Raw genomic sequence first — 26550 nt, forward strand, 5'->3', positions numbered from 1 at the left:
GCTACCTGTCTTGCCTCTCTGCATGCATGAGGGAGTTCCAGGCCACAACCAGACAGACAGCTATTTGATTCCATTTGTGGTGGTGTTCTACTGCCCCACCATTAGCATTCATTGCCGCTAGGCTAACCTGTGAGCAACCATGTGGTGGGGGTCTAGAGCTCTGAAGCACATAGACAGGAGAGGAAGGTTGTTTCTTTAAGGGTTGCTAAAATATTCAAATAATGAATGAGACATATGCTGTCTCGAGGGAATGCTAGTGTGGAAGAAGCTAGCCTTCAGACTGCTCCGAACACAAGGTTTCCAGCTGTTTTTTTACTTCTAGTATAATCATCGGTGTCATGGTCCCATCTGTGGACATTTATTTTCGAAGGCATATTATCATAGACTGTCTAGTTTTGAACTGCTATTTTTCCAGTTCCTGTTTTAAACTGAAATGGATGTCCTTCATGTGTCCCGTGATGTCACTTTTTGTGTGATCACCTGAGTGTCATTTGTCAGTCACTCTTCATCAGCCCCTCGGCTCTCTCATGCTCCCTCAGTTTCTGGTTGGTTTGTTAGTTTGTCTTGTCTCCGTTGGATCGCTGTCGTTGTGCCCTTTGTCCTCCCTGTGTCATCCCTGGCCGTCGTCCTCATTCCTTGTGCTTGTCATTCACATTTTGATCAGTGTGTAGGTTTGGAGTTGTTGTTTTGTTTCTATCAATATCATCTGAGTTCCTCATCTCCTCCTGCTGGATCATTTGCATTTGGCTCCTGCCTCCTCAAGACCTGAAAATCTGTTGCCGGCACAATTCTAATTTTATCCCTTATCTGTAACGACTGGGGTCAAAATCATGTTTCTGAGGATCTAGTGATAAAAATTGCTTTTCTTGCAATTTGAGGACTTCCCCTCTTTTGTGTCATTGCCAGTTCGAAGGATATTTTATTGTTGTGTATGTTAGACATGCTATAACTGGCCTGCAATGCGTAAGGCTGGATTCAGACCTCGTCAAGCACTAATGTGAAAATGAGATGTCTCATTTATTAGAACAGGTATGGGGTGTCTAATCTACAGTGGGTTGGGCTGCTGCTTTACCACCAGTCACTTTAGGTGAAATAGAACCTGATGCATTCTTTACTCAGGACAAGACAGTGTTCCAGGTATTTAAAATGATAGAATCTCTTGCACAAACTGAGAAAATTTGGCCGCAAACAAACCTTGCTATGCGCTGCGCTGCTGATGTAACACATAACACCCGTCTCCAGTGTACCTCAGGCTGCAGGGTGCAGGGACAGTACCCCCAGCAGTAGACCCTGCCGCTCCTCTGTCTTTCAGCCCAAATGGGTTCATTCAGATGGATGTTAACAATCATACCAGATATCTTACGTTCAAAGTGGTGCATTCAACAGAGTGTAGAGGGCACTCCTGACTTTGTTTCTGTCAATATCATCTACAGGTCCTCATCTCCTCCTGCTGTATCATTTGCATTTGGCTCTGCTTCCTCAAGACCTGAACATCTGTTGCCGGAACAATTCTAATTTTGTCCAATATCTGTAACTGTTTCGGTCAAAATCATGGTTTTGGGGATCTAGAGATATAGAATTGCCATTGACAGTGCGAAAGATATATTTTTATTTATATTTTAGACATGTCATAACAGCCCTGTCATGTGTAATGCAAATAAATTGCCAATTTCCACACTGAGAGACAAATAAAGGTTTATCTTATCTTAAGGCTGGATTCAGACCTAGTCAGCCATTGTTGCAAAGATGTAGTTTTATTTATTTGAATGGGAATGGAATGTTTAGCTGCTGTGGCTGGTGCTGCTGCTTTACCACCAGTCAGTTTAGGTGAAATAGAACCTAAAGCCACCCTTCAGCGGCCTAATGTGTAATCAGAGTTTAGACTGGAAGATACTCTCCCTGTTGTGTCATTGTTTTTTTGTTTTTTTGTAGTCTTTTTATTATTTTTTTTAGGCACAGGCTTCAAGGTCGGGGTTGTCTTTGCATTGTGCAAGCTGCAGACTGCAAACCACAGTGTGCAAGCTGCACTCTGCATTGAAACCTAAACTCACAGTGGCTCCACCGTAGTTTTAAACTGTCTCCATGGCACAGCACTGTTATGCTAATGGTTCATGCAAACTTGCTGCTGGTCGCCTCGTTGGCTCACTGTGTGGATGAGGCTGCAAGCGTGCATGCAACCCCCAAATAAGTTTTGAAAAAAGGCACGTTAACAAAGCAGAGCATCTCATGTGGATACTCTGCAACTGACAGAGGTACCAATATACTGATAGAGGGACGTAAACCAATGGGAGCAATCAGGGACAAATCTTTCATGGGCAACTGTCTAGTTTCAAGTGACCCAAGTTCCATTCAAATAAGCAGTGGGAACATGCTTATTAGATAATATACATATCAACATTATTGTTTCGTTATTGTAAAACATAATGTAAAGATTTTGAAGACAATAGCAATGATGCCTGAACACTGTGTAAACACACAATGCAAAAGCATTCAGGACTAGGGTTACATGATGCGATCTCACATGACATACAGACGAAGGGATGAAAACTTCCTGCTGTTTAACTGAGCAGCCGATTTAGGTGATTGGACATTGAGAAGTGTCACATGTATGTCACATGAATGTGTCACATGTAGCAACGGTAACAGGGATGAGTTAGTCTTATACTCAAGCACCTCAGCTGAATGTATCTGTGACCAGAGGCTTGTATTTTCCAACAAGAGGTGAGTATGCTTGGCAGATAAAGACTGGGCTTCCATTGTGACTCCGGCTCTAAAGGGAGAGTTCATTCAGTTTCTTTACCTGCACTTTTGCTGCCCATCTTCACATTAAAACAAGAATATATAATTTCCATGAAAGAGTTATCAACATGAAACATTCTCGCCTTGAGATAAAAATACATAACAGTGGTAAGCCTTTGCACACACAGAATTAAAAAAAAAAACATGTCAGGCAGCTGCTCTGCATAGTTCTTAAGAAATCTGCTGCCAGTCTTGGGAAGACCTTGACTTTTCTTCTCTGTCACTTCTCAAAGGGTACTGTTGACGTGGGTTTCTGTTTGTAGTGGTGGAGCAGTCCGGTAAACAGAGGGTTCTTCAATAAAACATTGAATGAGAGTTCAAAAAAAAGTTATGGTCATCACCAATCTTACAGTCAGACTTACCGGCAAGGGAAATTGGACATTTTTTTATTTGTTTTTTACCGCAAGGCAATGATATATCTAACAGCTTCATACAAGATGGGACTCACCAGAGCTCAGCATGGTTTATATTTAGCTCTTACGTGCTGCACGGGGCAACTGGACTGTTTCAGTTTGCTTGAAGACATTTTGCTTCCGATCCAAGTGACTTCTTCAGTTCTAAGTCACTGGTGGAGTTGCAGGCTTTTTATAACTCTTTGTTGGCGTGACCTTCTACACAGGGTGGTTGGTAGCATGTGAGCTCTAGGTTTTAGAGTCACTGAGGTCACATGAGAGTTGTCGGCCCAGCTGGTACTCAAGTGGGTCATTAAGGGGTCATTCACCCAACCAGTATTTGCTCATTAGGACCAGGGGGAGCCAAGTGTGCATGGGTGTTGAGTTTCCGAGGGAGGGTTCTCAGGACCATATTCTAGGGGAGTGATAGGGAGTGATTAATGCCACCTCCTCCGTTCAGGGATGGGCATGACCATTCACCAATCTTCACCAATATGGTATACATTTCGTTGATTTGAACAGATGTATGTTCCTGCTTAACTTGCTTTTAGAACCGGGAATAACATCGGAATAACATCCCCCAGTTAAAGACGTCGTTGTTTTGTAATGTCAAGAGATTTAGACACCTGTGATTTCTTTGGAAAAATATGAATTAAGTTCCAGGGAATAGTTAAATTGGCTGCACGGTTGTGCAGTGGTTAGCACTGTGGCCTCACAGCAAGAAGGTTCCGGGTTCGAGTCCTGGCTTGGGCGTGGGATCTTTCTGTGTGGAGTTTGCATGTTCTCCTCGTGCCTGCGTGGGTTCTCTCTGGTACTCCGGCTTCCTCCCACCATCCAAAGACATCAATTTGGGGATGAGGCTGATTGGATTCTCTAAATTGACCGTAGGTATGAATGTGAGTGTGAATGGTTGTTCGTCTCTGTATGTTGGCCCTGCGATGGACTGGTGACCTATCCAGGGTGAACCCTGCCTCTCGCCCGTAGATGCTGGGATAGGCTCCAGCACCCCCGCAACCCTTACTAGTAAGGAATAAGCGGAAGATGACGATGGATGGATGGAATAGTTAAATCGAGGTGGCATGGTGGTGCCTCACATCAAGAAGGTTCCGGGTTCGACTCCCGAGCTGGGAGTCGAACCCTGTACCTTCTTGATGTGAGGCGAGCGAGGCGAGCTGGGCACGGGATCTTTCTGTGTGGAGTCTGCATGTTCTCCCTGTGCCTGTGTGGGTTCTCTCCAGGTACTCCGGCTTCCTTCCACAGTCCGAAGACATTCAGATGTGGACGAGGCTGATTGATTCTCTAAATTGACCGTCAGTGTGACTGTGAGTGTGGATGGTTGTCTGTCTATATGTGTTGGCCCTGCAATGGACTGGTGACCTGTCCATGACCATGAACATGTCCGTTCTTGCCTGAAAGCTGCTGGGCTAGGCCAGCCCCAGCCCCAGCCCCCGCGCGTGCGCACGCGCGCGCACACACACACACACACACACACACACACACACACACACACACACACACACACACACACACCCTTTAACAGGATAAGTGGAAGAAAATGGATGGCTAAAGTTAATAGCAATCCTGTAAGTGCTGGATAGATTCTACCAACCAAACCAAACATTGCTCAGGTTTGTTTCCTTCTGGACAGTTGGTAAATCGGAGACATATAGATGACATTGTTGGCAAACATGGCAAAGGATGCTCTCAGAAAGGATTTATAAGCTCCATAACAGTGGTCCGGACTAAGGATCGACCGATCAATCGGTGCGATTTCTGCATTTTTTTGCTTGGATCGGGATAGGCTTGTGGGTTCTCAGATTTTTTTAAAAACTTTTTTTATTTATTCTTTATACAGATGGCTGCTGAACGAAACCCGGTGAGGCAACATTTCATGTAATTTTATAGGGTTCCTCATGGTACCTTTTTACATTTCATGTGACATTGCATATTGGGTAATTAAAGAAGAATACTTCAATTTGGTATGCAGTTCTGTACTTTAATATATTTTGATTAAAACTATATTTTATCAGGAATATTGTATCGGAGGCGGCACGGTGGTGCAGTGGTCAGCACTGTCGCCTCACAGCAAGAAGGTTCCGGATTCGAGTCCCGGCTTGGGCACGGGATCTTTCTGTGTGGAGTCTGCATGTTCTCCCTGTGCCTGCGTGGGTTCTCCAGCTTCCTCCCACAGTCCAAAGACATGCAAGAGGGGACGAAGTTAATTGAATACTCTAAATTGACCGTGGGAGTGGCTGTGAGTGTGAATGGTTGTCTGTCTAGATGAGTTGCCCCGCCCGCAACCCTTAACAGATAAGTGGTAGAAAATGGATGGATGGATGTTTTATATTGGGTAAAATATACCCAAAGTTAGTGATGGTGTTACTAATTTTAATGTTAGTGTTCTGAGGTATATGTCTCACACTGTCTCTTGTTTTAAAACTCTCTCTTTTCTAGAAACTATGTGGGACAAATTACCCAGCCAGCATTTGCTTCATAGTGGTGAACGAATTCTGCGAACGCTTCTCCTACTATGGAATGAAAGGTATGCAAACTCTTAGTCTGGGTAACATGTGAATAATAGATCAACCTGATCCAAAGGATAGGAACATTCCTATTAATCCAGTCAATTCCTCCTATACATGCCTGAGATCATTTTAACATCAATTTCAGGTTTGATTTTCCGAAAGCCATTTTTTAAGATGTTTGGAAAATGAGGTGAGAGTGGATAGTTTGCGTATTGCACTTGGTATAGAGTTCCAGGTTTTGGTTGCTCTATAGGAAAAAAATTGCTTGACCAAAAGCACTTCTCCCAAGGGGAACATTGCAATTACCTCTGGGGCCTGCTCTGGTTGTGCTGTTTGTGTTCCTTTTCATATATTGCTGTATAGGAGGTGGAGCTGGACCATGAAGGACCTTAAAAACTAGAACAGTATCAGTATATTTCACAGTGTTTTCCATGTCTAGCAACTGAAGTTTCTCTAAAATCTGATAGTGATGATACATTTTAAGTTTTTGATCTAAAACTCTTATAGCTTGTTTATATGTTGTCTCAAGGGGCTTAAGGGTTGTCTTAGAAGCTGAGGCCCAGCTGGTTATGCAATAGGTCATGTGGGACATGATCATTGCATCAAAGTATAGCCTAGCTGCTTCAAAAGTGAGGTTGTTTCGTATGTATCTGAAGTTAGACAAATTCAATTTCATGTTGTTTGCAGTTTTTTTTGTGTGCTGCTTGAAGCTCAGTTGTGAGTCCAAGACCACACCTAGGTATTTAAACTCTTGGACTACTTCAAGCCATTTTCGTCTAACAAAGATATTATAGTGTCTGTGTCAGACTGATTTACCTTTTTAAAAAAATACATAGACAGTCTTGGACACATTTTAGTATTGGTGAGAGCTCTCTAACCAGTTGCACTCAGTGCTTATAGTAGCTGTAAGTTGTTTTGCAGCTTGCACTTTTGTGTGTACATACAGCACAGAATCATCTGCATACAGTTGGCAGGTCACTCTTGATGGACAGTAACTTGCCAAGTCATTTATCAGTAAGCCAAATAATAGAGGTCCCAGGATTGAACCTTGGGGTTCTCCTAGGTTATTTGCACAAGACCTAGATTTCATGTTTTGGACCTTAACACATTGGAGTCTTGATGAAAGATATGATTCCATCCAATTCAGTGATTTCTCAGAGAAATTAAAATGAGTCAACTTCGTTATTAATAAATTATGGTTGACTGTGTCGAAAGCCTTACCCATGTCATGGAACACAGCTCCAACATCCCCACATGTATCAAGCTTGGATTTTATGGTTTCCAAGAAGTAGCACACAGCTGTCTCCACAGAGTGTTGTTCTCTGAAGCCAAATTGGTGGTCTATCAAACATATATGGACTTGTATTTAAATGGTATACAAGTTTTTCTGCAACCAGTTTCTCTCCTATCTTTGATATAGAATGGAGTATACTGATTGGCTATAGTTATTAGTCTGAGTGGAGTCTCCGGACTTAAGGATTGGTGTAATAACAGAAACTTTTCAGGTGTCTGGAAAAACACCTATGTCTATGGAATCATTGATGTTTGTTAGAGGTGCAATGAAGGACAAGGGTGGCATGGCTCAGTCGTAGCACAGCCATATCGCAACCGAAGGGTCGCTGGTTTGATCCTCACTTCCCCCGGTGACCATGTCAAGGTATCCTTGAGCAAGATACTGAACCCCTAATTGTTCCTGATGGCCTTGTGACAGACTGGTGACCCATCTAGGTCGCACCTCGCCTCTAATTGTTTTTTTGCTCCTTATTTTTCTGGGAGGGAGGGTAGAGGGGGAAACAGGTCAGAATACAATCTGACAGTGACAGGGTTATTGTAGAATATTCCTCTGGTGAAGAATTATAGTCACACATTAGCTTTAATATGTATTGTATATATTTGAATATATGTATGTGAGTGGTTGACAGGAAGTGGCGTGAGAGAGTGAGTGATGATGCCCATCTTGGTTCATCTTGTGTGTGAGGACAATAGAACAGAGAGCCTACACTAAACTGATAAGATAGGGCTCCCACATGACCTCACTTCTTCTCACATGTCAGTCACATTGTATGTCACTTCACACACTACACACACACACACACACACACACACACACTACACAAGCATGCGGCGGAAAAACCTATTATACTCTCATGTCATCATTTCCATCTCAAGTAAGGATTTGTGCTGATTAGTGAGGAGAAAAAGTTTGTTTAACAGATTAGCTCATGTTCCCTTTTATCCTCTTTATTATTTAGATCTGATTAATGATAAGTCGATCAACATAAAATAATAAAACCAATTTTATCATTGATTAATGAAGTGGTAGTGCAGTGGTCAGCACTGTCGGCTCACAGCAAGAAGGTTCCGGGTTTGAGCCCTGGCTCCGTCACAGGATCTTTCTGTGTGGAGTCTCCATGTTCTCCCTGTGCCTGTGTGGGTTCTCTCTGGTACTCCAGCTTCCTCCCACAGTCCAAAGACATCAAGAGGGGACGAGGCTGATTGATACTCTAAATTGACCGTAGGTGTGACTGTGAGTGTGAATGGTTGTCTATCTGTATGTGTTGGCTCTGCGATGGACTGGTGACCTGTCCGGGGTGAACCAGCTGCTGGAATAGGCTCCAGCCCCCGTGCGACCCTTAACAGAATAAGTAGAAGAAAATGGATGGATGGATGGTCTGTCAAACTTTAGCTGGTTCCAGATTCTTAAACATCAGGAGTGTCTGCTTTTTCTCTTGTGTTTTGGACTGTTGGATGGACACAAGAAGCTATTGAACACATCACTGTTCCATTTTCTTGACAGTTTTTCAGAAAAAACGATCAATTAATCGTAACACTGATTTAACTGATGATGAAATTAATTGCAGAAAATTTTACTCACAATCATGGAGAAGTTGTGACATTTATTTGTAAAATTAAACATGAACCTTGAACAATCAGGTATGCTGCTGAAACACTCAGGTGGATATTTTTTTCTAGAACCATTACAACATTTTTTTGGGGGGGATTCCAGGATACTAGTCTGAACTGAAGATTGATTGAATTGACATCACTTTGATCAAAACTTTTATCCGGATACACATGAAGTCCTACACATATTCATGGTAGAAAAATGGCTTTATATCTCATGTTAAAGACAATGAAAAACAATCTGCCCCCCTCCTTAGCATGACTGATGACTAACATTATCTGTAAATGTCCAAAAATGTTGTCACAAATTTCAAAAACACTGAAGTGATAATTTCAAAGTTTTGTTAAGTTTGTTTTGTCTAACGAACAGTCCATCCATCCATCCATTTTCTTCTGCTTATCCTGTTAAGGCTGGAGCCTATTCCAGCGCCATTCGGGTGAGACGTGGGGTTCACCCCTGGATGGGTCACCAGTCCATGGCAGGGCCAACACATATAGACAGACAACCATTCACACCTACGGTCAATTTAGAGTCTGGATTAACCTGGTCCCCTCTTGATGTCTTTGGACTGTGGGAAGAAGCCGGAGTACCAGAGAGAACCCACGCAGGAACAGGGAGAACATGGAGACTCACACAGAAAGACCCCATGCTGCAGCCGGGGCTCAAACCCGGAACCCTCTTGCTGTGAGCCGACAGTGCTGACCACTGCACTACTGTGCCGCCCTTAAACAACAACAACAGCAACAAAAATCCCAAAGTATTTAATTTTCAATGAATAAAACAGAGAAAAGCAGCAAATCCTCATATCTGAGGAGACATTTGATGAGATTGTTTGACGGAGGAATTCATAGTTTAAGTTATACAATGTTTTCCTTCTGTAGTTTTAGGGTTTGATTCATTTTAATTTACACGAGTAATTCATATTTTGTCTCTTATTTTATCTCTTTATATCTTGCAGCTCCTTTTTTTGTTTCATGTGGTAGATTTATCTCCATGTAGACATAAATACCTGATAAATACAAACTGACTGAGTGAAATTGATGGGGCTTGAGTGAATGCTTTGACTATGCAGCATTTAAAGACTTTGATGCAAACAGGGTAGGAAGTGTTCTTTCCTTAAATGTGGTATTTGAGCACTGACTCGCTGCTCTTGCTTGTGTGTCTTCTCCCAGCGGTGCTGACTCTTTACTTCCTCACCTACCTGCACTGGGACAAGGACCTCTCCACTGCTGTCTACCATGCCTTCAGCAGCCTCTGCTACTTCACACCCATCCTGGGAGCCCTCATTGCTGACTCCTGGCTTGGAAAATACAAGTGAGTCCTTGTAGTAGTAACAAACCATGTAACGACAACCAACACATCCCTCAGACACTTTGGTGTCTTCAGGAGTATACATATAATTTTACAAAGCTACAAGGCAATTGTATGTTATGGTACCAAAGTAAAAGGAACAACCCCTGAACCTGAATACTGAAAGAAGAACCTTCAGATTTTTTGAAGCTGAGTGTGGCTGATGGAGGTATGCTAATCTGTCCATCCACTGCCATTTATTGTGCTAAGCTAACCCGCAGTTCTGCTCCCTAATGCAGCACACAGGAGAGAAGGATATCTCTCTGCTGGTCTGGCTCTGGGGAGGATGGACAATATTATATTTTTAGAATATAAATTGTATTTCCCAAATTTTTGGTTGCTCTGAATGAACAAGATGACAGCTGTCTTCCAACAGGACCATCATCTACCTGTCCATCGTCTACGTGATTGGCCACGTGGTCAAGTCAGTCGGAGCTATTCCCACTGTGGGGAATAATGATGTACACATGTGAGTAACTTTTGATGAATGCGCATGGACTTGGTGACCTCAGGAAGAATTGCCCACAATGAATCTGAATATCTGAAGGAGCACAAAGCAAAGAGGGATGTGAGAGTGCAGGAAGAGCAAATGCATGAATGAAATGAGCGCTAATCCGATTGAAATGCCCATTTATTTCTATTTGAATCATTCAGCACATCTCAAATGTGGGCACTGATTCAAAGATGCTTTTTCTCATCACCTGACTGGTCATTTTTTTCTGGATTCCTTGTTCAGTCAGTTCAACAATAGCACATGCCCCTCAGTTAACAGTTACAGCTGACAGTTGACAAATACGCAATATACATCGCATAGCATCACCTGCAGTTGTTCTTGTGTGTCTGTTGTAGCTCTTTGTCCATGCTGGGTTTGATCCTGATAGCTTTTGGCACCGGAGGAATCAAACCCTGCGTCGCAGCATTTGGAGGAGACCAGTTTGAGGAGGAGCATGTAAGGCACCACACCTCCTCTTTAGTCCAAAGATGTGGAAGAATCCTCGCTATTGTTCTGTTCAAACACTCACAGTACCATAACTTTCACTACCATGCCAGAAAAAATGTAAAATGGAGTTTTATTACAACACGTATAGCCTATAGTGAATGCAGCAGCAGAACTAGAGTTTTATATTTGATGTGGTCAAAGATGCTTGTGGTCATGACATGGCATAGATGTCCATACGAGGTTAATGATTAGTATTGAACTGATAAATCTGTGCGTTATGATTATACTACCATTGCAGCACATGTCTATGCAAAGTATTCTCAAAGTACTACATTCTCAGTTGCTACAGTGAATAAAAGATCCTCGAAATGATCACTAATACACACACACACACACACACACACACACGATGCCCTTTTTCTAGCCTAATGTGATCAAATGTGTAGAAAACCACTCTGTCTGGCAAAGCTGGGGCTTTTAAATTTGAAAAAGTCACCTATCAATTAGAGGCTGCTCGTTTTTTTTGTGGTTTTTTTTCAACAGTGCATCATTATGAGTAACTGAATATTTTGGCGGGCAGTGAGATATCAGGGATAACTGTTGTTGTCCTCTGTCTCCGCCCCTGCATAAATGTTGCAAAATTATTGATGGAGACATTTCTGGTGACTGGTAAAGTAGAAATCAATAGGCATAGCTGAAAACATGTGTGTAACATGTAGTTTGGACTTGTCGGGTTTTCCACTTTTTGTTCCACCTCTGCATTACTGATGAAGATAATATCAAAATAAAACCACAGCCATCAAAAATCACAGCTCTCATGCCTCTCTCTGAGGATGGACATGGCAAGGCAAGGCAATTTTATTTGTAGAGCCTGTTTTCACAAACAGTTTGTCTCAAAGGGCTTCACATGGCATCATAACAACATCCTCTGCCCTTAGACCCTCACATCGACTGAGGAAAAACTCCATAGAAAACCCTTTTAACAGGGAAAAATCTGAGAAACCTCAGGGTGAGCAACAGAGGAGGATCCCTCACCAGGACGGACAGACGTGCAGTAGATGTTGTTACAGACAAGAAAACAGTTTACAATGCAAAATGTGGGAAACATGGAAATGTTAATAACAGTTGAAGAAGGAAGCTTCTGGTAGGGGAGGCAGGGAGAGCAAGCCAGCTTGATGGGGGACTGGATGGTAGACTGGTTCATGGAAGGGGAGCGCAGGCCAGTGTAACAGTAGGGAATAAGAGGGGGGGGGGGCAATGCAGGCGGCGGTTGGGGCTCTGGTGGATCTGTGGAAACACAGAGAGACTGTGAGACACCAAGGCCAAACTACAAAGTGCAACAAGTAATGGTAATGACAGTTCCAAAAATGTGCAGGGAGGAGAGGAGGAGAGAGGGGGAGAGGAGAGGAGAGGAGGGAAGGGCTCCATGTAACCTGATGTGTCCCCCAGCAGTCTAAGCCTGTAGCAGCATAGCTATCAATGGTTCAGAGCTACCTGAACCAGTCCTAACTGAAGGCTCTGTCATAAAGGAAAGTCTTAAGCCTGGACTTAAACGTAGTTAAGTGTCTGCCTCTCTGACCCATGGAGAGAGCTCGTTCCACAGTAGAGGAGCCCGGTAACTAAAGGCTCTACCTCCCAGTCTGTTTTTATTGATACTGGGAATCACTAAAAGACCTGCATTCTGGGAGCGGAGTGCTCTGGTCGGACAGTAGGGACTAATAAGCTCTTTCAAATAGGATGGAGATTTATCATTGAGAGCCTTATAAGTCAGCAGAAGGATTTTGAAGTCGATTCTAGATCCTACAGGAAGCCAGTGGAGAGAAGCTAAAGTGGGAGAGATGTGTTCTCTCTTCTTAACTCCCGTCAAAACCCTCGCTGCAGCGTTCTGGACCAGCTGGAGACTCTTTAGAGAGTATTTAGGACATCCTGACAGGAGAGAGTTGCAGTAGTCCAGCCGAGAAGTGATAAATGCATGCACCAGTTTTTCAGCATCACTCTGGGAAAGGATATTCCTAATCTTAGCGATACTTCGCAGATGGAAGAAGGCGGTCCTAGTCACATGCTTTATGTGGGAGCTGAAGGAAAGGTCCTGGTCAAAAATGACCCAAAGGTTCCTAGCAGATGTACTCGGAGTTAGGGTGATGCCATCTAGAGTAGAGATCCGATTCAAGAGTGTGTCCTTGTGGTGTTTAGGTCCAAAAATGATTACCTCAGTTTTATCTGAATTGAGCATTAAGAAGTTAGAGGACATCCAGGATTTAATGTCTTTCAGGCAGTCTTGCAGATGAGTAAACTGGCTTGTGTCGTCTGGCTCCATCGACAAGTAAAGTTGTGTGTCATCTGCATAACAGTGGAAGTTGATCGAGTGCTTCTGGATTATGTCACCTAATGGGAGCATGTAAAGAGTGAAGAGAATCGGTCCTAAAACTGAACCCTGTGGTCCACCATATGTAACTCTGCTATACTCAGAATAGTCATTATTAACATTAACAAACTGAAACCTGTCAGATAAGTAGGACTTAAACCATTTTAGGGCAGTTCCTTTAATCCCAATGTCATGGTCTAGTCTCTGAAGTAGGATGCTGTGGTCGATGGTGTCAAATGCAGCACTGAGGTCCAAAAGGACAAGCACAGAGACAAGACCTCTGTCTGAAGCTATGAGAAGATCATTAGAGACTCTGACCAGTGCTGTTTCAGTGCTATGGTGTTCCCTGAATCCAGACTGGAAGGCTTCAAAGAGCTCGTTGCTGTGCAGATGTTCATGTAGCTGCTCCAGGACAACCTTCTCAAGGATCTTGGAGATGTAGGGGAGGTTGGATATTGGCCTATAGTTGGCTAGCACATCTGGGTCAAGAGAAGGTTTTTTTAAGTAAAGGGTTGATGACAGCCACCTTAAAGGCCTGTGGCACATAACCTGTGACTAAGGAAAGATTAATTTGATTTCATATAGAAGTGTTGACTAGAGGGAAGGCATCCTTAAGGAGGCTTGTTGGGACTTACATGGGATTGAGGCAAGGGAGATCATCACCCACCTCAAGTTGCCAAAGCGGTTTAGTCTCATAATGGGTGTTAAATGACTGACCTAGTAGCCAATCATAGCATAGCCTCTTTGACCATGAACTCAGGAAATGTTCACTGAGGTAATGAGAGGAAGGGTCAGACATTTTCTCACAAACTTGTATACAAAGGGACATTTGAGAGAATATTTAAAGCAGAAGACAGTTTTCACTTCTGCAGTCGGTTCACTTTTTTCCCCCTACATAAAACCTTCAATGTGTGAGTCTGGAAAATCCTGTGTTTGCAATACCTCTGACAATAATTTCGCAAGTACACTTGAGCAATTCTCTTATTCCTCTTTTATTGTGAAATGTTTATCAGAAGACTATGTGTCTAGCGCTGAAATCAACACCTCTGCAGTTCAGTTGGCTGAATTGCTGCACATTCTTGTCTATATCAGCTCATAGTTTAATGAGCAGTTTACTGGTGTTGCCGAAAGTTGTCTTTAGATTTTTTGGAGGGGAACCAACATTTTACAAAGTATCATGTTGTCAAAGCATCACATGTGAACGCAGAAGTATCTGTTGATTGATTCCATCCAGGTCAGTGAGAGGCAGAAATTCTTCTCCATTTTCTACATGTCCATCAATGCAGGGAGCCTCTTGTCAACCGTGATCACACCCATACTGAGAGGTGAGGATGCTCAACATGCTCTCTTTATACATGATCTGATATGTTGTTTATGTTCGTATTAATGCTGCATTCCCTCCTCCAGGTGATGTGCAGTGTTTCGGTGGGGATTGCTATGCTCTTGCCTTTGGGGTTCCTGCAGCTCTGATGGTCGTGGCTCTAGGTGGGTGTCCATCCATCCCCTCATTCCTTCACATTTAACCTGTACAGGAGTGAAGGTTCTGACTGTGACCGTTTAACACATATGTGACTCTTTTACCAGACGCTTTAATTAGCTAACATTTTTAAGTAATAATTCCTTACATTAGGGTTTTTGTTTTTTGAGGGCTGTGATAGTTTCATCAGTTAGTTATTGGGGATGAGTGCAAATTTGACATGACATGGACGTAAATGAAATGTACACTGACCACCAACAGTTGTGTGGAACATTTTTTAGCTGTATGCATTCTGCTCAGACATAATCCAAAAACGAATTATAGGCCATTCAGTACACTAATTTCACACAAATTTCTAGAGTAGTGAAGACAAATCTAAAAAGCACAACTTCCCTCATGGAAATGCATGTTTGGCTCTTCTCATCTTTCTGGAGTCAGAGAAGGAATAAAAAAGGGAAAAAAAAAACATTTGTGAGTGTTTAAAAGGCAAAACAGTTACATTAGTGTCCATATTGATAAATTCAAGCTTGTTCCAGGCTGGGATCTGCATGTGTCCAGCTTGTGATGCTCTTTGCTAACCCGTGATCAAGGCCCCTTCACACACGTCCTGACAGTCAGTTGTCTCTGCCCCAGAATCCCCGTCCTCCTGACCCGTGTGCCATTCATGCATGGCTGGCCACTCAACTGTGAAAACAAACTGTTCACAAACATGGAGGAGCCAATCACAGCAATGAGGGTGGTGCATTGGCAGATCACGGCTTGATGTATAACCTAACCATAAGCTTTTCACACGGATTGTGTCTGAGGGTTTCATGAATCACTGGAAGTAAAAGAACATCCATGAATGATACAAAGAAAAACTCTTTAGAAATACATAATTAATAATTTATGGAGCATGTTGATATCTCTGTTTACTTATATCTTTGTGAGGACCTTGAATAACAGTTTCATTCCCTCGACCCCTAACCTTAACCATTACAACTGAATACCTGACCCTAACCCCTGACCCTGAACCTAAACATAACCTAATGTTAACCTCAACCATAAAAGCACATTTTAACCCTCAAATAGCCCTTTGAAGTTGTGAGGACCAGTCACTCACACACACACACAAACACACACACACACACACACACACACACACACACACACACACACACAAACAGGCTCGATTTCCAACATTAACAGTTTTCCTCTCAATCTTGTCTTACTTGCCATCTACTTTTTGCAGTTGTGTTCATGACTGGCAGCAGCCTCTATAAGAGGAACCCTCCTCAGGGAAACATCTTGTTGGAAGTTTGCAATTGCATTGGGGTGAGTCTTCTCCAACATCTTCTCCCACTTCATATTAAAGGTTGTGCAAATAGACCTTTCCACTGCTAATGAATGTAACAAATGTGCGATAATGAATACATTCCATTCTTTTTTCTCTAATTGACCTTACTTGCTGTGTGTGTTGGCAGTTTGCCATCAAAAATCGCTGGAGGAGGTCAAAATATGATTCTAAGAGGAAGCACTGGTTGGACTGGGCGGAGGAGAAGTATTCAGTAACACGGGACTTATTTACGTTTAAAATGAAACAGCTTTTATTTGATTCTATTTTCAATAGTAGTCACCCCATTTGGTGTGTTTGTGTGTCAACAGAAGCGTCTGATCCAGGAGATTAAAATGGTTCTGCGGGTTTTGGTGCTCTTCATACCTCTTCCAATGTTCTGGGCTCTGTTTGATCAGCAGGTACATGAAGACTTAAGTCCTCATCAGGTGCATTATTGGTGCAGCCAAACTTGTCAGATTCAGGATTCATGACAGGTGTAACACCGTGGGTACAAAGAAATTGCTACTTTCTTTTTTATCACATATCTAAAGGTGTGCGTAAGCAGAGTCAATGCTTAGTTATTGTATGCTTCATGTACATGTACTCTCACCAGTAATGTTTCGTGTTCCATAGTGGTATTTGTCTGGCAGGAAAACTAGCCAGATAGTTTTGTTCACACGTTATGTAGACTTGCAGCCTTTTCCACAGCTGTGTGCATCAAGTGGCATGACCAGCCAACCTTGTAGATGTGGGGCTTCTGTAACTTAATGAATGATACAACTCACATACGCTTGCTGTGGCTCAGCGGTACAATCAACTTCATAGACGGCATAGAAACTGAAACTAGCGAGAAGCGAGATGGAACAAGATACGTCCCTGGAGAGCAGTGATTCGTACAAGTGTACTTAAGGGTCAAAATGCGTGCTGAGTACGAGAAATGCGCACATGCCGGCAGGTCTGCATTAATAGGAGTGAAGCGCAGGTACCTGATGCTCTCAGCTCACAGCTGGCTGAGACTGATGTGCCTCATCCATAAAATGTTCTGACGCACACTTGGACTTTTTTGGTCCTCAGTGTAGTCTTACAGATAGTAAGACTACACTGTTGGGTATTTTTTTATATCCTTGCACCAGAAATCTATTTTTTGGATGATTTTTTTTTTTTTAATGATTGGTCCTGATTTGCTGGCAGGTCCATCTAAAACTTCTGATGCAGCAGCTGATAGAACAATAGTTAGAAGTTAAATTAGTCTCGTAATATTCAATCAAATTGAATATTTGTTGATCTCAGTTGACCTCCGAGTATCCTTTATGATGGAATAGTGCTGGACCTAAATGCAGTTGTTGACGACGTTTTACTCCATCAAGGTTAAGAGCTGTAAAATATGCAGCGGTTATGTTGGACATAAACAGGAGTCACTGAGTGGTTAAATCATTCACATGATGAGCAATTTTCTGCCAGCATTCCTCGTGAAACTTGCCGCTAACGCTTAATTTAGCTTTAACTAGCTGTTTGTAATGTTGAAACAAGAATAAAAGACTTTTAACATTTACCTTTTAGTTTGTTGAACTTGTTTATCGGGCTCTTTTTGAGTGGCAGCCTAACATTCAATCCTTGTTGGTTGTACATGCATCTCCTGCGAGCCTGTCAGGTGTCCTGGCTCTCTTCTCAAATCTCATAACCATCCATCATCTTCTCTTAAAACCACCGTCTGATTGTGGTAAGCCTCTGAGCCACATTCAACATTCCTGGATTTCATGTATCCTGCACTCATTCTTCAGTGAGACCAACTGATCTAAAACTGACAATAAGGACACATCTTGTGCGGTAGGCTGGTCCTGTGTACCAGGTCTGCCTTCATGGCGGCTAGGTTATTACGCAAGTTAGCTTAGCAAAATAGCCCTTTGCTAAGCTGAAACCTTAAAATACCCAGACAATAACAGTGTGTGTCTTGCTTCATTGCAGGGTTCACGCTGGACACTCCAAGCCACAAGGATGAACATGGCTTTTGTAAGTGCTGTCTTTCATGAAACAATGATGATGTGACATTTTCTAAACCCTGATAACATGATTTATTGGACTGTGATATCAGTGGGTAGGTTGGGCTCTTCATCCGATGCCACAAAGGGCTCTATAACTTTGCTAGGCTGTTGTTTGCTTCAGTCTAGTCAGTTATACTGTTTCTGAAACTAAGCGCTATCAGGTTTTAGTGGATCAATTCACGGCCTTATTGACCTCTTCATCTGAAGTCTGTGTTTTATCACAGGGAGATGAGTTCACCATTAAGCCTGACCAGATGCAGGTATGTATCAGTTAGTTGCATTGTGCTGAAAGCCTGCTTTCATTACTACCTTTAAATGAGGATCCAAAAGTTGGGACTTGGTGTAGTGACATTGCCTCCACTCCTGTACACCTGATATCATCGTGTCACAACCACAGTTTTATTTCTTATGTCTGATTTTGATCGAATTAAACCCGTAAGTCTTTTTTTCTAAACTGAAATGAGACAGGAGTTTTTTTTTCACCTTGGAGCCAGGCTTGGTGTTCTCTTGTTGCTAACCCAAGCTAGTTTGACTTGTCCGATGTTTTACTCCCTGGATTTATCATAATCTGCATATAACTTGGGCTGAAATTTGTAAAAGACATGTCGATACAGAGAAATCTTAACATTTCAGATTCAGTTAACAGTTCAGCACTCATTAAAGTGGCCTCGTTTTAATTTCAATCTGTTGAAGTATAGAGAATTAATCCCGTATCTTTGAGCTACGTTTTTAATTTTTTCAGTTTTTCATTGTATTTCATGGATTTAACATTGTGGCCAACTGAAATCCCATGAGGCTTTATTTAATTCAGGTTGTCTCAATCTGGCTGATGGAACTTCTTAGGGAACTTCTTCAAATTTGGCCCAGACATCCCCTAAGAATCGAGAATGAACTGAAAAGTTTCTGTTGCTGAAGGTCAATGTCGCTGTCACCTCACATTAACACTCACTACACATTAATACCTCTAGGACACTTGGAAGGAAGTTCTTCCGGTTGGGCCTGAGCGTCCACTGGAAACCAAGGTTGCACTCAAACGTTTTTGACTGTCCCAAGGTCGAGGTCAAGCTCACAGTCACCTCATGTTAACAGCTAGGAACCCTTTTAGGGAATCTCCTCAAATTTGACTCACAGTGACAGCCACACTTTGCAAAGGCTTACAACTGCAATATGTTGTTTCTAGTTTATTGCAACTTCACATACGGGTGTAACACAAGGACACGTCCCAATAAAACAGTTAAAACAACTGCTGTTTGAATTGTCGTTCTCATGGAAACACTTTACAGCAGTTTATCACTTCTATACTGGGAATCAGAGTATCTTTATTTATGAAGAACTCTATCCTTTATGATTTTATGGGTTTTACGGAGCTTTTATTGAGTCGTTTCAAGGTGAGTCTTTCCCTTCCTGTTGTCTAGATGTTGAATGCTTTGCTGATCCTCGTCTTCGTGCCCATCTTTGACCTCATCATATACCCGCTTGTAGGCCTTTGCAGAATCAACATCACGTGAGTAGACATCTGTTGTTTTGGGATGCGTCCCACTTTACTGTCTTTATAAACTTAGAAGAATGAGCCATTTGACCTTTCGGTTATAAAACAGAGTCCGCTCCCAAGAGTGTTGACTTAATTGCCATCTGTGAGGGAGAAGATGGAGGGTTTTTCTTTCGAGCAGAAGAGCTGAGTATGAGGAGCTTTATGCATTTATTAAATCACTATCTCATAAATGTGTTCCATTTTCATGACTCTGCACCTGCATTAGTCGTGGCTCGGATGTTAATCCGTTGGCCCCATTCTCATTAACACGATAGCTCCAGAACACTTAGAAGGTTGAGTGGTCTAAGGTCAGCCTACTGTCCCCTCTCATATGTAAGGAAGGCCTTCCTCAAATCTGACACAGATGTCTCCAAGGGCTGAAGAGCAAATTAAAGTCATTAGAATGCGATATCCCAGGAACACCTTCAGGCAAATAGTTTTGTCTTTGTTTTCTAACTTTTTTGTCCATTTTGACATGACTGCTTTTGTCCACTTTTTCCAAGAACTATATCCCCTGGATGTGCCTCGACAGCAAATGGGATATAGGAAGGAAATGTCATGTGGATCGCATGCCCTTTTTAGACGCAGAATGCACCAAATTTGCAGCCTGGTGGAGACGTGAATTTGCCGTCTTGTTTGTGTGAAATGGACGCGTAATATTCCTCTTTCCAAAAAAGCTGCCACTTGTGTGGGCATAAACATGTGACGTGACGTGCAGCACGAAGTTGTGCGTGAACAGTGACGTAAAACATAGACGTCGGAAGAATATCCAGCCCCGTGACAGTTTGTAAGTTTCAAAACAGCAGTTCGCCGCTCCGGCTGACAGCAGCGTCGGTGTTAACATTCTCGGAGGGGATTGATGCGGGAGAACCGGCGAGCATTATGTATTCAAGTTTGCGTCATCATCAACACCTCCGCCCACCTCACACTGAGCCGGCACATTAACAGCTTCGATTCACACAGCAGTGGAGGCGGCAATAAGTGGAGGAAGATGCTGGGCTAAAACTGACCCTCAATTTGCAGCACTCTGTCTGAAACCTCGGGCCGAGCTGCAGGAAAGAGGGGCGAAGTGTGAAAGCGCTTATATATATATATATATATATATATATATATATATATATATTCTGTCAAACAGTTTGTGTTTTAAACAAGGATTTTTTTTTCCAGGAAAGGGAAATAAACCCAATTTCAAATCAACAAATGAGGTGTTGATTTTATGGACTTATACTAGAAAACTCTTCAACTGTTGCTCACATCTTTGTGTTTTTTGAAGAACTGGTCGCAAAGGGCACTCTTACAGCAGATGGTGTTACGTCCAAGCTAGTAACCTCCTATCAGGCAAGAGGTCAATGATGTGGAAATGTTTGACTGACTCGGTAATAAAAACCTGACTTTTAGTGCAGTAAACTGATTCATAAAATGACAAGTAACATTGAATGTGTTGACTCTGTCTGTCTGCATCCAGGCCACTCAAAAAAATGGCAACAGGGATGATTTTTGCAGCGCTGGCCTTTGGAGCAGCCACCCTGGTAGAGTTGAACGTCGTGGTATGTATGAGCGGTCATCACGAAAACCATAACCAAAAACCTTTCTTATACACACTTACAGACTTACCTGCATTCACAGCAAGAACACCTGCCTGCCCACATTATTTCATTTTAATCGCAGAATCGCATCAAATAATAATGCCTCATGGAAATGCTGGAATTCATAAACTTTGGTTGTTGTTTTTTTACCCTTAAAAGTTCATGACAACGCAGACTGAACCATCATGGAAAACAAAGGCTAGATGGGTTTTTAGACTGCGTAAATTGTCAGTTGACAATGTCGATATGTCTGATGTCCTCATATTGTACTGTGACAGCAGGTTGCTGAGATTGTGACGTATTCAGGAGCTGTGAGCTTGTGGGGAATTCAATGTAATGTGGGTGGCTGTAGGATGAGCAGTAAGATGAAGAATTTTATTGTCCCCAAGGCAATTTGTCTGGATCCCCTTCAGTGTCTGAGGCGGCGTGGCTCAGGGGTAGAGTGGCCGTCTAGCAACCAAAGGGTCGCTGGTTCGATCCTCGACCCCGGTGACCATGTCGAAGTGTCCTTGAGCAAGATACTGAACCCATAATTGCTCCCGATGAGTAGGTTGGCGCCTTGCATGGCAGCCTCCACTGTGAGTGAATGGGGGAATGAGACGACACTGTAAAGAGCTTTGAGTGCCGCTAAGGTAGAAAAGCGGCACATAAAATTGAGTCCATTTACCATTTTTACCATACCTCATGTGATGTGTTACATTCACATAACCGATCATCTCTGATGTTTGTTGTTGAGGGATCAGATTGTAAGATTTAGTGACATCTACTGGTGAGCAACTCCACACTTAACCCATCACCTGTTCTGGTGTGCCAAAGCCCTCGGGCCTGTCATCAGGCCAGGTTCATCCTCCTGGTTCTCACCTTTCTCAATTTCATTTTACTTTAATCCTCCCTTGTGCAAAAGAATAATTGTGTCCTCAACTTGTCAAAATTAGTCTTTCCAAACACAAAACCATAAACCAGCAACCACTTGTTCCTCCTTTCTTCTCTGCACTCCAACCATTGGTCCTATATAGAACCTGGTGAGTGTTATGTCCTATACAATACGTTCTCCAGTGCATCCTCCTCCCTGATCTTTTAAAGTGATACTTTCCCCTGAAAGTGTAATTAGTTTGTTTTTAGGTTCAATCAAAGTGTTTGTGGGTCACTAAATATATGGCCGGAACGATAAGACGTGGATAACACCAGGCGAAGCTCTTGGGAGTTTGTAAACTAATGTTTTTGGAAATGTTGCCGTTGTTCGTCGTCAATCGCCACTAGCTTCAAACTGAAAATACTGGCTTGCTCCTTCTGCATTATGGAGTCACGAAGAAGGGATGAAGGGAAAGAAATCTTCATCTTCAAAGGCAAAATACCCTTTTTGGGTGAAATATTGCTTTAAATCTAAACAGCTCGCTGAAACAGTCTGAGTTCTCTATCTGTCACTATGGTTCTCTCATGTCCCTCTCTGTGTACTAGAAAACAGTCATGGATCCTGCACCGCCTGGGAAGTGCCTCCTGCAGGTGTTGAACCTGGTTGAGGGAAATGTTAGTCTGCAGTTCCCAGGCAGCGACTTGTTTCCAGAGCCAAGCGAATACCTTCAGGTAACCAGAAAGGTGGACGGGAAGTGTTTGCTGTTTAGTGTTGGTTAGGGCCAGCTCAGGGTTCTTGGTGTTGAGGTTTTCTTGAAGTTCACATAAACTGACCAGAGGGTTGAACTGTGTGGGGTTGATAGTTGTTTTTCATTCAGTAGTCATTTTTATTACAGCAGGAAACCCATCGGTGCTTTTCAACATTTGTTTCACAGGATTGTCTCCTCATGGGAAGTAGCAGCACCGACAGGGCTCGAAGAGACGAGTTATAAAATATATAAATCAGATTTGTAATAGTATTTGTAGAGAAAACAACTATCACATTTTACAAATAGGACTAAAAGCATGAATTATCTGCAGTGTGTTGCATTAGGAAACACAATCATAGCAATTACACCAAAGTCTGTGTGTAAGGATTTTCATTCAAGTGTTAGCAAAGCAGGAAATCAACAGCAGAGGAAGCTGCACGTTATTTCGTCTTCTGAGCAACAAGAATAAGTGAAAAACCATAAAGTTCAAAACTAGGACTAACCTCAGATGTCTGATGTTTCATATGTATACTTTGTTTTAAGTTAATGGTTAAAAAAAATATGATAATTTGATAATCAGATCGAAACAATACTTCATTAGACGTGTAGGAATAAGGCAAGTCAATGATAAAGGTCCAGAATCTGAAATTATTACAATTCAATGATCCATTGCAAGTTTAAAACAATGGATGGGAGCTTCCTTTTAGAAAACTTCTTAAATGATTAAAAAGTCAACAGTTCTAAAGTCCAGTTCTCTCACTTCCTAGTGTTCATACAGTCATGAAAAACCTGGAGAGGTCGTGGCATTTGGATGGATTTCTGTGTAAAACAGGCATTTTAGCTATTATGTGGTCATGAAACTTTTCCTTACAGGCATCCAAAAGTCTTGGAAGATTAATTAAAAATGAATTTATTGGTAAAAATGTGTATGAACATCTGCCATAAAGATATGACATCATCAGATACAGATTGGGTTTAATTCCCTTTTCGATAAAAAAAAAAAATTCTTAACCTATCATCTCATTTTACCGAAGTTCATTCGAATCATCCTCAACTTTGAGTCAGTGCTACTGTAGTCTTCTCATACCATGTCTGGAAACATGACCTGTCTGTGTGTGTCAGGACCCTCCACAATATGTGACACTTCCACTTGACGCGTCTAGCAAGGACCTCCAGATTGGCGTCACCGTCGATGGAAAAACCTCCGAGTGTCACCAGACGTTTGTCCAACAGGAAGCCTACAGTCTCATCTTACACCCCTCAACTGCTGGAGTTCAGTGCAAGCTTGTGAGTACAGAGGAGGCGGTCGTGGGTCTGTCTGTGACGTGGTCTGGGAGAGTATCGCCATCACTCTGGACAGCGCTGTCTCTCAGACGGGGCTCTGTGCTCTGCTAGTCCAGTCTATTTTTAATGCGAGCCGCAGGTGCAAACATTTAGAGAAGAGTGAGAAGAGGAGGAGAGTGAGAAATGCATCACCTTATTAGTTGGATTTGTTCTATTGTTGCAACACCATGTCAGCTATAGACAACCATGCACACACACAGCATGTGCCAATGGAATCTAATAAAGGAAACTACATTGAGATCTATCTCCTCTAAATGAAGCATGGCTGTCGTAACATCAACAATGGCGAGAGGCGTGTTAACCAGGCAGGTTAAAAAGGGCCTGATACCAAAACTATAGTGCAGTGAAAGGCACTTTTTCCTGTTCATAGTAAGAAATGCTGACTGTGTTTTTGTTTTTTTGCTTGTTTTTAACAACAGACATGACTATAGATATTGAACTTGATATTTATATATATATATATTTTTTTTTTAACATTTAGAGTGCAATACAAGTCAAGTCCCATTCATTTGTATAGTGCCAAATCACAACCAAAGTTGAGTTAACAAGTTGAGTGTCAAGTGAGCACATAAATGACAACAAATGATAAGTGAGCACAGGACATGGGGGAGAACAAGACACAAAAACAACTAGAGGACAGGGACATTATGCAAAAACAGCCCCCCCCCCCCCCAAAAAAATTAATTACACCACATTTTTTAATTTCACAAAACACAAGTTACATAACCAGATATATTTGGGTTGGGCCGAATGTTTGAGTGTTGAGAATACAGCCATGTGCTGTCAGAGATGCGAAAGGAATCCCTTTTGCTAGGCTAGCAGATCCACCTGCTCCATGTGGGGGTGGCTCAGGGGTTGTGTCTCAGGATTCTCTCAACACTGGGTGCAACCAGGAGCTGGACTATGAACTGAACAATATTAAAGCTTGCACTTACAGAGGAAGAACTGAAAGCTTTTAAATGCATCCCACTATTCCTTCAGCAGAGAGAAAATCATTCTGATTACCTTATTGATAATGGAAATAAAGAGCAAAATAAAGTGAGATGAGTTCAAACGATCACTGGTGATACAATCCCATACAAATGAAGTAAAGGGCCAATTCCTGACTGATTTCTGAGAGTACAACTCCTGCCTGCAGAACTTTGCCCTGACATTAAAGCAAAAGCATAAATGAAATAGAAGAGCAGGAAGGTTTTCCATGCCTGCATGGGATTATCCTTCCTTACATGTGGCTGTGTGTTTCATATAATGTGTATATAATGCAGGTTGAGGACTACATCAAGAAAACTGAAGATGGGAATCCTTTTCTGAGGTAGTGTGATTTCCTCTTAGCTGTTAAGACTCGTGTTTTATATCACCTCTGTGAAACGTTTTAATCGATTTTTGCTGAATAGATCTTTTCATTATCTCTCCTGTACACACTGGCCCTGTTCGGTTTATGGAAACAAGTTCTTTAACTGTGGAGGTGGGGAAAAGCTAATTAAATGCAATCAAAATGCATTAGCCAGTTTTAGCACGAATCAGTTTCAGCGGTGTGAGGACAAATTAGATGGTTATATCTAAACTAACTATTGATTTTAGAATTTGTTTGCTTTATCCACTAAAAAGCAAAGTCAATTTATTCCTTTTCATGGTTATGTGCTGAAGGATTTGATAGCATAGATCAGTGACTTCCTGGAGTATCAATAGTTTGGGGTTTATTAAAAAAACTAAAGACAGCCTTAGATTTTTTTGTGTGGCTCAAACTAATTTGCCATAACATTTAGATTATTAGTCTTGAGAGTTGGGAGCATTGTGTTTGTTACCTTTTCAGTTGTTATGCTGTGCTAAGCTAACTAGCTGCTGGATGCACATTTTTATTGCACAGACTAAAAGGTATCAGTTTTCTCAGTTGACTCTCGATAAGAAGGCAAAACTTTTACTTTGACATTGACTGACATTGACTGCGAAATTGGGAAACCACCCTTAATAAATAAAGGCCATCTGATTGTACTTGAATGACTCTTTGCTCAATGTTTACTCTCATGGAACAGGTTCCTCAACACATTGCCAGAGGCCATCAACCTGACTGTAGGAGATGAGACTTTCCACGGGCCCTCGGGTTACATCATGTCTGCTAACAAGTCTGTGCATCGAGGAGAGTGAGTAGGACTGAGGGGGTCTATAGGGGAATACAAGCCCTAAACTCCCTTCCCGTGGTCCCACTGTCTTATTAAAGTTGCGTTGTTAACAAAATGAAAGAAGATGCCTTTATCAGTATATACTGTATGTACAGCTCCTGTGTCAATTGTCTGGTGTGGTTTTACAAAAAGAAATCCCTTTTCTTCTTTTATCACAGCTTCGTCTGCCTTCTGTCAACACAGTGATGTTTAAAATGT

The 26550-nt window shown here is 42.2% G+C and overlaps 1 protein-coding gene across 2 annotated transcripts in view; it reads left to right on the top strand.

The window, feature by feature from the left end:
- Positions 1-26550, top strand: part of slc15a2 (solute carrier family 15 member 2) — a 34963-nt gene that overhangs the window by 1779 nt on the left and 6634 nt on the right. For both annotated transcript variants that reach the window (XM_086220862.1, XM_086220861.1), the window contains exons 2-18: positions 5646-5733; positions 9794-9935; positions 10348-10440; positions 10821-10920; positions 14511-14601; positions 14684-14761; positions 15985-16067; positions 16217-16300; positions 16398-16487; positions 18034-18078; positions 18335-18370; positions 19526-19614; positions 21107-21188; positions 22686-22811; positions 23951-24115; positions 25438-25484; positions 26206-26313. In XM_086220862.1, the coding sequence (XP_086076988.1) occupies positions 5646-5733; positions 9794-9935; positions 10348-10440; positions 10821-10920; positions 14511-14601; positions 14684-14761; positions 15985-16067; positions 16217-16300; positions 16398-16487; positions 18034-18078; positions 18335-18370; positions 19526-19614; positions 21107-21188; positions 22686-22811; positions 23951-24115; positions 25438-25484; positions 26206-26313 (1547 nt within the window). The remainder of the gene's footprint in view (positions 1-5645; positions 5734-9793; positions 9936-10347; positions 10441-10820; positions 10921-14510; positions 14602-14683; positions 14762-15984; positions 16068-16216; positions 16301-16397; positions 16488-18033; positions 18079-18334; positions 18371-19525; positions 19615-21106; positions 21189-22685; positions 22812-23950; positions 24116-25437; positions 25485-26205; positions 26314-26550) is intronic.

Source organism: Aulostomus chinensis, chromosome 12, assembly GCF_037954235.1.
Source record: "Aulostomus chinensis isolate RoL2024-O1b breed Wild chromosome 12, RoL_Achi_v1.0, whole genome shotgun sequence".
Taxonomy (NCBI): domain Eukaryota; kingdom Metazoa; phylum Chordata; class Actinopteri; order Syngnathiformes; family Aulostomidae; genus Aulostomus; species Aulostomus chinensis.